The 16,017-nt window shown below is 35.1% G+C and overlaps 1 protein-coding gene across 1 annotated transcript in view; it reads left to right on the forward strand.

The window, feature by feature from the left end:
• Positions 1–16,017, forward strand: part of CTTNBP2 (cortactin binding protein 2) — a 79,074-nt gene that overhangs the window by 23,543 nt on the left and 39,514 nt on the right. The window contains 2 exon segments of the mRNA XM_054270716.1: positions 6,715–6,939; positions 11,655–13,305. Of these exon segments, the coding sequence (XP_054126691.1) occupies positions 6,715–6,939; positions 11,655–13,305 (1,876 nt within the window).

Below are 16,017 nucleotides of genomic sequence, written 5' to 3' on the forward strand. Positions count from 1 at the left end.
GTCAGAACCACATGTTGTTTCATGACTTGGACTTTTTCTTTTTCCTCATTTAGAAACTTAGTGCAAGGCCTGAATTTCACCTTTTTCATTGTGTGAAGAATATTTTACATTCACTGCACTGCTTTTTTTCTTGTTGGGATTGATCTGTTAGTAACTGATCTTCACCTTTTAGTATGGCATTTTCCTTTTAAAATCTGCAACCTCAAAATAGGGAGGTTTTAGTAGTCTAAGGGAGAAAATTAATAATGAAGAATTGGAAGCATATGTCTGTCTGTCCTGTCTGTCTGTACTTTTCCTTTCATAGAGGTTTTTGTCCAGTAACAGGGAGAAAAAGAAGAAGGTTGTGCTACTTATCAATATTATGGTAATAATAATCTGGAGTCACTGGATGATACTCTCCTTTTATGGAGTTAGACCCCTAAGAAAATTCAGGCTTGATCATTACCTTGGTTGTAAAATTCTACGTCAGTACTTGTCAGGATTGTTTAAATGTTACTTAAATGTTTGTTCTTCTGTACACAGAGAGCTGAATTAATTGTTTGGCACTTTGTGCTTTTATCAAGAATGCTTTTTAAAGCTGAGAGAAGAGAATTATACAGCTTTTTGTAAAGCACTATTATATTTGGATACTTGCATGAAACAGAAAATCTCCTAAGGATACTGTGAATAGCCTTCTAAAACAACACACACTCTTTTATTCAGAGCTTTTTACCTTGAAAAATGTTTTTTAAAAGCTTGGATTTTAAACTATATGATTCTGAGAGACAGGGATACTTTGCAAATTATAAATTTTTCTTTAAATTTTTTGTGTTGTTTTAAATGAGAGAATAATGCAGCTTTTGGATATTATTTTCATGCTTGGAACAGCTTTTATAGGAAAACTTAACATCTCATGCAGTTTACTGTAATGTAAGAAATTTCATTTATGTATTTGCATGCCTTATGACTGTTAGGAGATAGTTCTCCAAGATAGGTTTGAATGCTTCTTATATGTGTCTCCCATTAAAAATTACTGAGTATATTTTCTTTTATTAGCACCTCTACCAAATGACTTTTGACTTTTTTCATGGTACTGCTCAGTCATCCATAAAGAGCATGTTCTTCTAGTACAGAACAAATATTTAGGTCTGTTGGAGCATAATCAACCTGTATGCTGGTTTTGTTTAACTTGCTGATTGTACCCTCCAGTTTCTCAATTCTACTATTTTCACTCTTTTTAAACTAGTGGCCTGTTATGATTGTCAGTTTTGTCCAGGCAATTTCCATTTTTCCATCCTTAAAATGGACAGACAACTGTTTTGTCTTATACTTGACATTTAACATGGAAACCAACAATTTGAATGTATTGGTAAAGTATTTTTCATATAGTAAGGAGTTCATTGAAATTTAACTCCCTTGTAGATTTTGCATGGGTATGCACCATCACTGTGCTGAAGAAAGGAATTTAGAATGCAGTTAAAATTGTAAGGAGAAATTGAACATCACATGTTCATTGACAGAAGTCATGCTGCAAGATACTATTTCATCAGTTACTGAAATTTACGTTTCCATTTTTAATTTTTCCTATACAACTTCATATGAAAGTAGCATCTTACGACACTTTGAAAACATTGATTCACATCTGCATTAAAAATATGCAACCAAAAAAAACTAACAAAGCCCCCGAACTCAACTGTGAATGAAAATTGATAGCATTCTTTAAAGACTCATTCTTAACTCATCATAGAAAGGCATGATATCCTCCAGTCTGATATTTTACAGGTGTATCTGAAAGTACTGCTTTCATTGTGAGTATATACTCATTGAGAATTCTATTTTGCTTAATTGAATAGCTACAAAAAATCACTCAAAGAAACTGTATCATTTCAGTGAAGAAGATTTATAAACATGTTCTCTTTCAGACATCTTCCTCTTTTAAAAAATCAATTGCCCTTTTAGTTTTATTTAGAATGAAGGGCTCACCCTCATCTTTAACGTAATATATAAAATAAGCTTTTACTGCCTCCTCTTCTGTACTGGTTAGTTTTAGAAAACTTTTTATCACTCCCTAATTCATATGTCAAGAGAAAATATTAATATGAACCTGTCAACATCTGTTGAAACAGTTCTCGTAAATGTAGAAAAGGAAATTAATCAGAACAACAAATGCTCTTGAAAGGAAGGAAATTTTGTTGAAGGGTTCTGGGGCAGCTTTAATTCAGTTCCGTTGTTCCCCAGCAGTGTAGGACAGGCAGTCCTGTTTTTGATGTTTATCATCACTTGCTGCATGGAAGATTTGGACCTGCCGAGCTCTCTTAACTTGGCAGATAAATGAAGAGGAAACTCTGAGATACATAAGGGAAAAATACTGTATTTACCTTAAAAGCTCTGTTGCTTATGTGAATTATTTTGCTAATTATGACAGCTTATTTCAATGAATGTATGCAACTAATATCAACATAAATTATAAGGATATAAAACTAATAATGTAGCTTATGTGATTAATTTTTTGGTTTTCATTATTTGGCTTATTTCTAATATCCATTAATTGATCATATTTATTTTTCCTAGCTTTATGCTTTTAGCTGTAAGTCCACAGTAATAGGTATACTATTTGAAGACCTTGACCCCTCACATTCTTGTTTTATTAATAGGTGGAAAAAGTCTAATTAGACTTCATAATTCTCCATTTGGTTACTGAAAATAAATTTTTGTTTTCTTCTGAAGTGGAATGCAAGAAACAAATAGTTACAGACCAGTTTTTATACTGGATTTGCAGCTTTACCCAAGGCCATTTTCATTTTGTTCTCTCCCGGTGCACCCCACTGCCCATCTTCATTTGCCACTTGGTAAATGGGGTCAGTGACTGCAAAAAGGTCAGGTTAAGAAGTGAGAATTTCCATGAGGTAGCTTGCAGATAACTTGAGGTAACTTGAAAAAGGTTGGTGCAGAATGAATGAGGTGTCTTGCTCTATGTAGTAGGAGACAGGCTCCCTGAAAGTGTCATAAAAGAAGCAGTTTATCATAACACTCCAATCCTTCAGATTCTTGTTGGCTACAGACTTAGGAGAGAAAACTTGAGAATAAACCTTCCCCCTGTATTGTATAGCTGCATAATCCCTAAAGATTTTTTAGTACTGATTTTTTATTTTTGAAAATATCCCGGACTTAAAGTTCTGTTTCCCAGCTCACTAAAAGTATTGTCTTGATCCAAAGCAAGATGTAAGATGTTTTCTTCCAATATTTGATTTTTTTTTCCTTCCTCTGAGAACTCATTTTTGTCATTTGTTAATTGACAAGATTACCAGCATCTATAAGCTAAAATAAATAAAGAAATATATACATGACAGTCCTAGAAGAAATCACTTATTATGCAGTAATGTAGGTGTAAAGGCACCTGGAGAGATTGTTCAGTCCAATCTTCTTAAAGCGGGAGTAAGGTCAAACATGGATTGAGTTGCATTTGGCTTCATCCAATCTATCTTGGAACATCTTCCAATGATAGAAGTTACCTGTTTTCCCCAGGCAACATGTTCTGGTGTTTAGCTACTCTCAGTGAAAATAATTTGTGTCCAACTCAAATTTCCCTCATGAGATCGTGGGACAAGTAACACTTGTCCTGTCAGCCTGCAGACCTCAAGCACCTTTCTCCCTGATTGTCTCTGTTTCACACTGAAAAGTCCTACTTTCTACTAAGCTCTTCCTTGAAGAGAAGCTATGTTGTGATTGTTTTTGAAATGATCAAAATTCAAACAGTGAAGATACTTTTCAGATCTATTTTTTTGGTAGTCCATCCTTGATCTAACATAATGTTACAGATCGTCCATAAAAAAACTTTGAAACTTTGAAGTTTATTTTTTTAAAGTAGTAGCTTTATTTTAGTCTCCTTATTTAATATTTCAGATCTTTTGTAAAGATTTAAGAGTTCTATATAAATATGATGTTCTAAATGACTGAATTAAAAAGCTGTTGTAAGTTTAATCTTTTGCTCTATTGCCATAGAGAATTTCATGCGTTCATTGTTTGAAGGGTTTTCTCTTTGGTTTTATATATTTTGTTTTGATTTGTTTACGCCTACTGTGACTTGTCATTAGCAGTTATTTGAGGGTTTGCCTCAAATCTTAAGTCATGATTTTGCATACCACTGACATAGACTGAAAAAGATATCATTTCCCATGGACATCTTGTCATGCTTCTAAATACTTCCAATCTCAGCCCTTCCATTAAAAGGTTCATTGCTGAGCAAATGAGTATGTGCAGAAAACTGAACCTGATGGTTTATAAATTCATATAGCACCTTTCACAATACAGTAGTCCTGATGACCTCCTATAGTGGGTGTATATTCTATTTTTGAAATTGTTGTGTTTGAAAACTAATTTAGTTAATTATTCACAAATAAATAGTTTGAATGTTATTTTCTCTATATATTGCTGTGCAATTGAAGTTATATATGAGACACTGCTAATGCTGCTTTAACACCGCCACCAAATTACAGAGACACTTTTTTAAAGGAGTATGATTTTAGACTGTATATTCCACAGATACTTTCCTGAAAAACAGATATTGTGATATTGCTACTAACTCTTAAGACTTGAAATTCAGTAAAGAAAGACAATATAAAAGAAAAAAAATCTCATTGTAACATTTCTATTTCTCCCATCTGATGTACTTTAGTGATTTGCAAAGGGACAGAAGTATTATTTAGAGGCTAGAGGAATCCTATAGAAAACCTCAGGCCTAGTTTGTGTTTCTGTCACTTTGTGCCCAAGTGTTAGGAAAATACTCATCATCTCCCTTTCTACCAAGTTTCTGCTTTGTCTTTTATTCTAGTACCTTCTTTATAAATCATGTATTTTCATCCCATGAAATCATCCAATTATTGTATTGTATATTTATAGTCCTTGTATAAAGACATGGGAGCATTTGTTTTAACATACATTTCATTCCCCTTTGAGTTGGAAGCATCTTTACATGACTTTGCTGTCTATGGTTTGAGAGCTGCCAGTCTGTTTTCCCCTGTGCTTGGGGTTATGCAGTTATGGCTTCAGCCAGTCAGTCAGCCCAAACCATGTGAGACCTATTGGTTTTTCCACAGGGTTTACCTTCCACATTCTCCCATAGCCACTTTAATTCTGGTTTTGATTTTCATTCAGATGGAGCTCATTCCTACTATATATTTTCATCCTTTTCTTGGTTAATGAATCTGAACCTGGTCATAATGCTATTTTGGCAGGTGCGCACTGTGGTTTTTTGCCCTGCTCTATTAATTGCTGTGCATGTTAGAAAACATTTCAAATAATATATTCATATTACATGCATTTAGTATGTGCCAAGAGGACAGCTAGTCATGGGTCATAGAAAAAAATTGAAAATACACATAATTTCACTGGCTGGCAATCTCTTTCTCTAAAGGCACAGGTTATACCTTTGCCTCTAAGGTCAGTAATCATCTTGGATTTTTTCTTTGGATTTAACAGTGAGGGCTCTTGGTGGTCTTCTTTTTGGACTTACAGCAGACCTGCTACATCTATTTTTTCCTTTACTTGACATCTCACTTTACATAAACTAAGTGGCTTTTAAGTTGTTGATAATTTATATATGGACTTGAATCCCTCTCTATTTAAATTCTTAACCTGCTTGGATTTATCACCTTGCTTGGCTGATTAGCAGTGTAATCCATTTATGGTAAGGCTTTTGGTTTTGCTGGTTTCCTTTCCATGCAGGTTGAATTCCTAAGCTACATACTGTCCTGTAACTTCATCCTATAGAACCACAAATTGCAAATACAGTCCCGCCTCCTAGTCCTGTAATATTGCCTTTGGAACTAGCTTTTTTATTCTATAAGTTATAAATTAAGGGATTGAAATACTAAAATTATTAGACTAATTGGGGGTTACTTGGAAAGCACCTCATAAAAAATAACTAGGTTCTCTCCATTTTTTTTATCTCTTCAATCAGTCACTACTTGACTTTGCAAGCCAAACTAGACTTTAGGGCTGAGTGAACTCTGTCAGCTTTTTCTGAAGTTATGTTCCAAAGACCTGGTCTTTTTAATAAAGATTTTCCATTTATGCTATCGCAATGAAAAACAAACTAGGCATATTTCAAGCATCAAAATATATAGGCCCACTTGTTTCTTTTCCAGACAAATTCTCATTTAAGAGAACATTTCAATTTTGTTGACAATATATAGAAAAAAGCTGTGTATTCACTGAGGTAATTTGTAGTTAGTCTTTGAGGGGTTTTTCTAACATAGTTCTTGCATTCCTCTTTGTTTTCTCATGCCCTGAAATGTGTGTTATCATTCATGAACTTTTCATATGTTAAAATTTTAACTTCAAGCTTTCCAAATGATGTGCTAACCCATTGGGTAAGTATTTGGTCTCTTTCTCCTCTTTTGTACATCAGAACTTTATTCTTCCTTTTTTTTGTTTTTGTTGTTTTTGCTTATTGTTCAAAACAGAATTTGAACAAAGTTGCAGAGAAATGTTTTTCCCTTTTTTTGGATGGTTTCTCTTTCTTGACAGCGTTTCTCTGCACTGTGGGTATTTTTCTGATTTTTTGAGGCATATTTTTCTTTTAGAGGTTGTACATGAATACCTAAAGAAAATGTTTTAAAACTTTAAATGATGTATATTGCTTTTCCTGTAGTGTAAGTTTCTTCTATGTGTGGATGTACTTCAAAGAATGCATTTTATTTCTCTGTTTTTAGTTTGCCTTTTTTTTTCTGTTAGGCCCGGCGCAAAGAGGTTTTTATCCAGGAGCGATACGGAAGGTTTAATCTGAGCGACCCATTTCTGGCTCTTCAGAGAGACTTTGAGGCAGGTGCTGGTGGTAAAGAAAAGAAACCAATATGCATGAACCCTCTGTCCATTTTGGAAGCTGTAATGGCTCACTGCAGGAAAATGCAAGAAAGAATGTCAGCGCAGTTGGCTGCTGCTGAAAACAGACAAAAGAAGGTATCCTGCTATTGACTTTTTCCCTTCTCCCTCTCCTGCTTTATTCTTTCGTGTCACATTTTTCATTTGCATCTTTTTCTTGATTAACATCACAAGTGTTAAAATGTTGCCATTTAATTTTCATATACGGTGAGGTGCTGGTTTTCTGGTGATATTTTGTATGCACACTTCATTTGTTCTGTGATTTTAGCTCTATTTATGGAACAAAATTAAATATAACTGGTGCAAGTTGATACAGTGGATATGTAAGTAGATAGCTCAGTGTGAACTGAGCATCATCACAAGATATTTTTAAACCAATACTGTTGAAGCCTTAAGAACCTATTTTCATTCTAACCTGAATAAAGTAAATAATTTATTTTATTTTTATATTAGGTGGCTCTATTTCAAAAATCAGCAAAAATGTTTTATGCCTCTAAAAATACTTTTTTGCATATTAAGAACATTTACTGTAAAAAGAAAATAATTTTGGAACAATTACATTGCAGAAAAAAGTGCCAGATTGAAGATAAAACAGTGTCATTTTGAATGTGAATGATTGGTTGGTGGCATGTATTTCACCAGTATGTAAGCCATACATTTCTTAAACATAGCTAAATATGAATATGTTGGGAAGGGGTTTCTGAGAGGAAAGAGATGAAACAGTTGTGTAAAGTACTAATTACACAAAGTATTTTTGAATAAATAGAAAAAAAATGTTCTCTATGTGTTTAGTCATCTTCACTTCATATAAGATGGATAGAATGTCTACTGCTGTGATACAGGTTTTTGGTGACAGTTTTACATTGACTTAAAAACCCCAAACAGCAAACAGGCCAAGGCAATTGATATAAAATTGATTTTTGTAATGATTGCTCTTTGGGAAAAAACATGTGAAAGTGCTGGAAGTTGCTTAAATTAAACCAGCAAACATTTTGTTGTTACTTTAGCTCTGGTTTTTGTTTAGTTTAAGCATCATTTCTCTGTTAAGACTTCAGGAAAACAGATCATATAAAAAAGGATATCAGTATGATATGTAAGTCTTCAAACAGTTTAATGTGGAATGAACTATTATATGTACCTCACACTTGTTTTGAAGAACTCTAAAGTATTACTTTTATTTTTCTCTTAAGCTTTTTCAGTAAATATAAAAATAGGAAAGGACAAGCAAGCTTACATGTTCTGACTGAGAAAGGATATTGGGAGAAGCCCTGACGCATCTGCCAGGACAGTGGAATTAGTTTCTTGTTTCAGTGCATGGCCACAAGTCTCTTCTTGTACCTAAATTCTTCATTTATCTGTGGCTTTTATTATAGGGACAGATACATGCACCTAAGATGGGCTCACATATTAAGAATATATCAGTATATTAATATGTAAATTCAAATTTTGTCCCTTTTTGTCTTTTTTTTTACCAAAGTCTGTATCTGTACGTCTGTTTGTACAGGAAAGGATACTTTTGTCTTTTGCCTTCTAGAGGAATACATCAGCTTTTTTTTCTTTAAATCTTAATTTTAAGGATTTGAAAACAAACTACATGGTGTTGAGCAGCTGTGTGCATGACTGTCTACTGAAGTACACCTTCCTCTTCCAATCTCCATTAGAAATGCTATTTGTGCAAGACACTTTTAAACTCCTTGTGTTTGTGGAAACAGATGATGTATCTCTCAGACATCTCCATGCATTCACAAACATTTCATTCAGTGTTTTACCTTCTCTCCATTCCACATTTTTCTGTCTGTTCTTCATCTCAAATCCTTCTGTTGAAGAGAGTAATGAAGGAATTTTGAGGGACTTCGAAAAATGTTCATCAGGGTAGCTTGACACAGTGCAAGGAAAAAACCCAGCCTAGGCAAATGTAACCTAAATACAAGCCAGCTGCTGCCCTTCCCTCCAAAAGTGGTTCCTCCTTCTCTAAATGTGTGATGCTTCTGTCTTCGTGTTTGGAATTGGTTCACTGTCCCAATCTAAGTAATGAAGTCTGTGTACAGCTGTGTTTATTTTCTCTGTGTGTTACTGAACTTTAAACAGACTCAGAGTGAACTCTTATTCTGGGGGGGACTTGATATCTGTGAATATAATCACCTCAGAAGAATTCTGTGAATAAAATTTTCATTTGATCACAAAAAACAAGGCATAAAAATATACCAGCATGTAGAAAAATTAAGGAGGTGCACAAGGACTGTAAGGCTTACCATATACAAACATCTCACTCTCGGATGTCATCTGCTTTGTGTTAAATCTCCATCCTCTTCCATCTCTTTGAATGCTTTTCTTGGAGCTGCTGTGAAAATTAATTTTGAGTTTTCCTGGGAACACAAAACAGATCATCAAAATGACAGTTCTTGATTTGTTGAGAGTTTGCAGAGGAGTTAGTATTGGGATGCATGCTCAAAGAAAGGCAAGTGTGGGTTGAAAAAGGCCTGTTGGTGTAATTTATTCTAACCTTGTGCTTAAAGCAGATTATCATCATCATCAGTACATCTGGTCATCTGTAAATTTGTCTTGCTTAGTCATGAAAACCCCCAGGAATGGCAATACTGCATATTTTCTGCACTGGTGTCCTTGTGAAGAACTTTTTTCTGAGACTGAGCCTCTCAAAGGGCAAGTTTTTTTTTCTGTAACCTTTTATTATGGAGCCCTACCTGCCATTACCAACATGAATTTTACTCTTGTCATCACTGTAAGGGCCCTTCAAAAGGATGTTGTTGTTAGGGTATCTCTCAGTCTGTTTTTCACTAAACTATGCAAGCCAAGCTCCCTCAACATCTTCTTACAAGGTATGCTGTCTCTCACCTCTGAAGGGCTTTGCTGGTTAATTGTTTGTGGGACACTATATTTTTTTCCCAGTACCCTTTTTCACCCCTTTTCAAATCCTTCTTGAACTCATTTCTGGATGTTTATATTTCTGATATGATATAGTGTCAGCATATAGTACATTTTGCAAAAATCAGGTTCTACTTAGTTTGTAAACTCATAAATAATTGCAGCTAGTTCCAAATCTGTCATCTAAAGGGAAAAATACCATGTAAATATTCAGAGGCTTTTCCCTATTTGAGATGATGCGGCCAAAAGAACAAGAGGGAGGGAGAGAGAGACATAGGAGACAATGTAAAATGAGAAAATAATGCTGCTTTTGTGCATTGAAATCAAATGGAGGATTTACATTTTTATTAAGGAGTCGTCCTTTAGATGCAATTCTTACAAGTCAGGTATTATTATAGTATGGTAAGCTGATTTCATGGCAGTTAAATATTAAAATCTGTTTGTAATTATTTGGAAGTAATATAATTTCACAACACTTAATTTATAGAATGAGAAGCTCATCTGAAAATAAAATAGCAGAATAATAAAGTATAGAAAGTTTGACAAAAAGTATTTTCACTATTAATATTTATCTCCAAGCTTTAGAAATTATATACATTTCTCATGATCTTTATACCTATTTTAACAAAGAAAAGAAATGGTTGGATGCTTTCCTTGTTTTGAAATTCAAGTGAACCATGCAAATGCTGGATCCACTGAAACGCAGTGAAATCACTGAGGAAAAAATAAGGGTTTTTTCACTTGTAAGCTGTGCTTGGACCATTCCTAAATACAGTGTCATTATAATATTTTTTAATTTAATTTGCAGCTGTATTTCCATTAACAGAACTGAAGAGATATTGCTGCTGATACAGTTTGTTTAGCAAAGACTGATAATACCATACATCATTTTTCATGTTTAGCACTGATTTTTGGGGCTCTGAGCAGCCTGGTCCAGTGGAAGGTGTGCTTGCCTGTGGCAGAGTGGTTGGAACTTCAAGGTCCCCTTCCAATAACATTTTTAAGAAAGAGTGAGTGTTGTTTTGTGAAAAGCATTGTGCAGAGTGTCAGCCTGGGATTAAGCTCTAAAACCCCAGTGCAGCCCCTATGCTGCTAAACTGGTTTTGAAGTATTTGAAACCAAGATGATCTTTAAAATGTAGGTATCATTTCCCACAATGATTTCTTCCTCATAGATGTTTTATAAAATGGTGTATTGCCATATTTTTGCAGTGCTTTTCTAGAAGAGGGTCTGTGAATAAAAGCATTAACAGTAGACAAAATGAATTGGAGGCAATGGTTATATGAATAAGGGGAAAATTATTCTTATCTGTTATCTGCATTTTATTAATAGCAGCTTATACATCACTGATGTCAATGAGACTTTTTACTATTATTAAGTATAGGAAAATATTTCTGTCTGCCTGTGCCAAGAAGTTGTCTTATTTATAAATGTTAAAACAAGATACAGGATACCAGTTATGTTTATGATGGACTTAATCTCCTTCAGTTGGAGGAAGAGATAAAACCTAACCCTGTCATTTCTGTCCTCAAAGATTTTTTGCAAACCTCATCTCTTACTTGTGTATGGTTCCTTTACTTAGATGGCTTTATGTTATGTCTTCTGTCAATTTTTTGGAGAACAGGTAGTTCCATCACTCAGGAATCACAAGCACTAAAGACTTTGGAGAGTCTCTCTCTTGTCAATGGAGGAAATTAGAAGAGTTTACTTAGTTTCTAAATTGCTCTTCTGATATGGCTCTCTTTCTTTTGCTTGTATAAGATTATATGCACGTGTGTTAGATATCACAAATCACCTTCCTGGGTTCATTTTAGTCATACTCTCAAAGATTAAAGTATCAGTGTCAGGTTAATACTAGGTTATTATGAAATGAGAATTGTTAGTGAGAATTATTTTCTGTCTTCTTACAGTTGGAAATGGAAAAATTTCAGTTACAGAATCTTGAGCTGGAGCACAAAAAACTATCTGCTCGCCTTGAAGAAGAACGTGGAAAAAATAAGCATGTAGTATTGATGCTAGTGAAAGAGTGTAAGCAGTTGTCTGGCAGAATTGTAGAAGAAGCCCAGAAACTGGAAGAAGTGATGTCAAAATTTGAAGAGGAAAAGAAAAAGGCTACTGAATTGGAGGAGTTTCTTGCAGCTGAGAAACAAAGGAGTACACAAATGGAAGCTCAAATGGAAAAGCAGCTGTCTGAGTTTGACACAGAGAGAGAGCAGTTGCGTGCCAAACTTCACAAAGAGGAAACACACACCAGTGACCTCAGAGAAGAAAGAGATAAAATGATCAAAATGATTGAGCAATTAAAAAAGGAGAATGAAAGTAAAGCTAATCTTTCTCAGAAGAATGGCGATAGGAGTCTTGTTTCTATTTCAGTTGAAACAGAAGAGCCAAGCTCAAGAACTGTTGCTTGTCAAACAGAGACTGTAATGATGGACAGTAGTGTAGAAAACACTAAGAAGTTGCCTTTGACTGTCTCTATAAAGCCTTCTACAGTGAGCCCACTAGTGTCTGGCAATACAAAAATGAATGTGTGTACCAATGCAGCATTTGTGAAGCCTGTCATTGATAGGCAATCTTCATCTAGTGAACTTGTCCCTCCCACAACTCCTGTTCTTGCACAGAATCAAAACAGAATTGAAGAAAATGGACCAAATACAGGCTTATCCCCTGATTTATCAAGTAGCACTTCCCCTTTTTCAAATAGTAATTCCCTTTGCACCCCTACCACACCAACTGCCACAGCTCAGAATTCCTCGCTCTCTTCATCTATACACAGTCTGCATTCACCATCTGCCAACGCTGCTGGCCATCCAGGCCTAAACCCAAGAGTCCAAGCAGCTAGATTTAGATTTCAGGCAAATACTAATGACCAAGACCAAAATGGAAACACAACCCAAAGCCCTCCCTCAAGGGATGTATCCCCGACCAGTCGTGACAACCTTGTTGCCAAGCAGGCAGCTCGGAACACTGTTACCCAAGCTCTTTCCAGATTCACAGGCCCTCAGAGCGGCGCTCCATCGCGCCCGGGGACGTCACATTCAGGGGAAGTTGGCACTTACACCCCGGTTGGTAAAATTACTTTAAAGACTCCAGGTGTATCAAGAATTGACAGAGGAAACCCTCCACCTATTCCTCCTAAAAAACCAGGGCTTTCACAAGCTCCTTCTCCACCACACCCACAGCTTAAAGTTTTAATGGATAGTAATCGATCCCCAAATACCAGTGCAAAAACTGACAACAAAACCATGACCTCACCTCTTTCAAGTTCACCACAAGGAATCAGGGTAATAAATGAGGAAATTATTTCTAAGTCCTCACCTCAGCTGCCACCAAAACCTGCTATAGATTTATCTGTGGCACCTGCAGGCTGTGCCATACCAGCCATAGCCTCATCTCAGGTGGGTGCCTGGCCTTCCCACTTTCCTGGACTGAACCAACCTGCATGTTCAGAAAATTCCTTTGTCATTCCCACCACCATTGCCTGTAGCTCCTCCATAAACCCTGTTAGTGCTTCATCCTGTAGACCATGTGATTCAGACAGCCTCCTGGTAACAGCCTCAGGTAAAGGGATTGATATGCTACAAACTGTCTCCCTCAAAAACAATGTTTTGGTTTTCTTATATGTCTTATTTGCTTTATTTATCTTGTAACTTTATCTTTCTTACTTTCTAAAAGCTAAAATTTTCGTTTGTATTTTTTCCATATTCCAGGGATATGGGAATTCTTTCGCTGATTTAGTAATGTTATAAATAAGTTTCCTTCCTCAAGGAAGTCTCCATATAGAAGGCTTTTTTTAAAGAGGCTTAATGTTTAGAGTAAGTGAGCTGCAGATTAGAGTGTATTAAACAAATTCCTTTAAATTTTTTAAAATTTTTTTTTTGGTTAATACTAGTATTTTAGACATCAAAATGCTTTTTCAGTCTTAAATTATGTTTTGAATATTACCTCTTCAGGGGATCTTCTATGGAATATGTATTTCTATTCTGTGTGAATCTTTTAAAGAACAGGGGATAGCTGGGGCTGTGGTATTCTGCTACGGCTGTAGATGGTTGCACATTAAGACATGTAATTGCCTGTATAACAGTGCACTTTGCTATATATCACTACATGCCTATAGAATATGTTTCATTTTATTTCTGTTTTTCTATAGTTCTTTTTTTGGTTGTAGGCTTTGTTAATACTCATGCATGGCATCTCACAGGTTTACTTCAACAGATTTGGGCACAAGTTTGCTGTTAGAAAGTTAAAATCTAACTGTTCATAATCTTAAGTCTGGAGTCAGTGTGTCTATCTGCTACTCATCTTGTGTTTTGGTGGGGACTTACTGGTGTGTCTAATGTGCCACCAGCTTCAGGGAATCTTGCTGATGGTATTAAAGTGAACAAAGACAATACCGATCTACATTTCAGTGTGTAGATCTCCTATAAAGCATTTTATTAACATACTTCCCTGCTGGGATCAGTAGCACTAGAACATTAGGTAGAAGCTCCTATTTAGTTTGACTTGCACTGCAGTGAAAAAAAAAGAACACTCCATTATGGAACGCTTTAGACCTTCATCAGCATTGAAGAATGTTTCAATTGTCTCAAACTTCCAACAGCTAGTTCAGTTTTGGTACTGGAGTCCCTCATAACTCTAGTCCCTGCATCATCATCTGTAGGGCATAAAAGCTCTACACAGCTGATCTGCTTCCAACACATAACCAACCCCTTTCTCTTGGTAGCTGCACCACTAGCTAATAAGTGAGTTGAACTCAAGCACCAGTCCTGGGGAAGCCACTCCAAAAACTGTGTGTGGCAAAATTGTGTGAGGATGTTCCAAGTTTCCTGTTATTAAGCAATTTTTATTCTCATTCCACTTCATTGAAGACTTTCTACATGTATCAGCAGTAACCTACGCATCCTTTTAACATTTGGTTGTCACACCATACTGTCACAATCCTCTCTCCTTTCTGAACTGTGCCATAAAAGCATGAGCTCAGAAATCTTATGCTTCTATTTGTCTGCTGCTCCTCAGTCAACAACATTAGGATTTGATGACTGCCTATTAGTTTGCTGTTTTTCATATGGATGTCCTGAATTTTCATCTTAAATTCATATTCCAAGATGAGTCTGATTGCCATGTCAGATAGATAATTAGTCTTCCAGTATTTCAAATATTTTCTGAACTTAATTTGCCTTCAAGTGCTATTAGGCTCCATAACAGAATTTTCAAGTTCTTTAAAAAAATAATTAAGATTTTATGAACATAGAACAAATTACTGGAAAGTCAGCTTCCAAGTGAATAGTTTTTGTAAGCAAGAGATTGTATTTCACAAATCCTATCAGCATGAATTAGGTGTATATAACAGTTAGTATTACATTATTTATCTGATATTTGGTAATCACTTAAGGTAGTTATTGATTATTCCTTAAAAGAATAAATTCCATACCTTAAAAATGAAATTACCAGTGCTTTTCTTCATAATTTCATGTATTTTTTTTGCTTTAGTCCGTGCTTTGAGGCATTAACTTTTTTCTTAGGAGAACAGTAATTCTTTTCTATCAGACTCTGCCCCCAAATACTTAATTTGTGTTTCTTATGAAATGTGTGACCATTCTCAGAGAAAATTCTCACAGAGAGGACTTTTTGTCAAAAATTGTTAGATTTTTTTAATTTTTAAGGTTTCTTGCTTTCTCTAACTCCCTTCACTTTTTTTGAGGAGGCATGGAAATATTTGTTGATTTAATTCCATTATAATCCTTGCTCTGAACATTTCATCTTAGTACTTTGTAAGTGACACTGTTTTTCACGAATATTTGCAATTGCAGATGGGAAACATGATCCAAAGTTCTCTGAGAAAGATTGCTTAAACTCTACTTAGGTGCATGCTAATTTTTTAAATTTTATTTTATTTATATAGAGATGTTATTTTAGTATCTCCTTTACTGGCTACATACAGGCTCAAAGAACCTTAATAACTTGATCTGCAGTATTCGCATAAATATTCAGGAGTTTGTCTTCTACCCAAAATAATGCTTATATTTTATTGCACTTATTCTTCAATCTCATTTTCTTTATGTTTTTAAGGCAATTTAATCTGTTTTAGCCAAGTGTTCTAGCAAACTGCAGAACTAACTAAATTTAGAGGAATGGATATTATGCAAGTATGGAAAACATCTCTTTCAAAATTACATGCTAAGAAAAAATAGATTTTATAAATATACATGGAAATAAAAAGATAAACCAAATTTAATAACACTGGTTTTGTTAAGATAATGTGGTCAGTAGTAC

Source organism: Melozone crissalis, unplaced genomic scaffold (assembly GCF_028551555.1).
Source record: "Melozone crissalis strain CALT ecotype California unplaced genomic scaffold, PUWL_Pcris_2 ptg000004l_1, whole genome shotgun sequence".
NCBI lineage: Eukaryota > Metazoa > Chordata > Aves > Passeriformes > Passerellidae > Melozone > Melozone crissalis.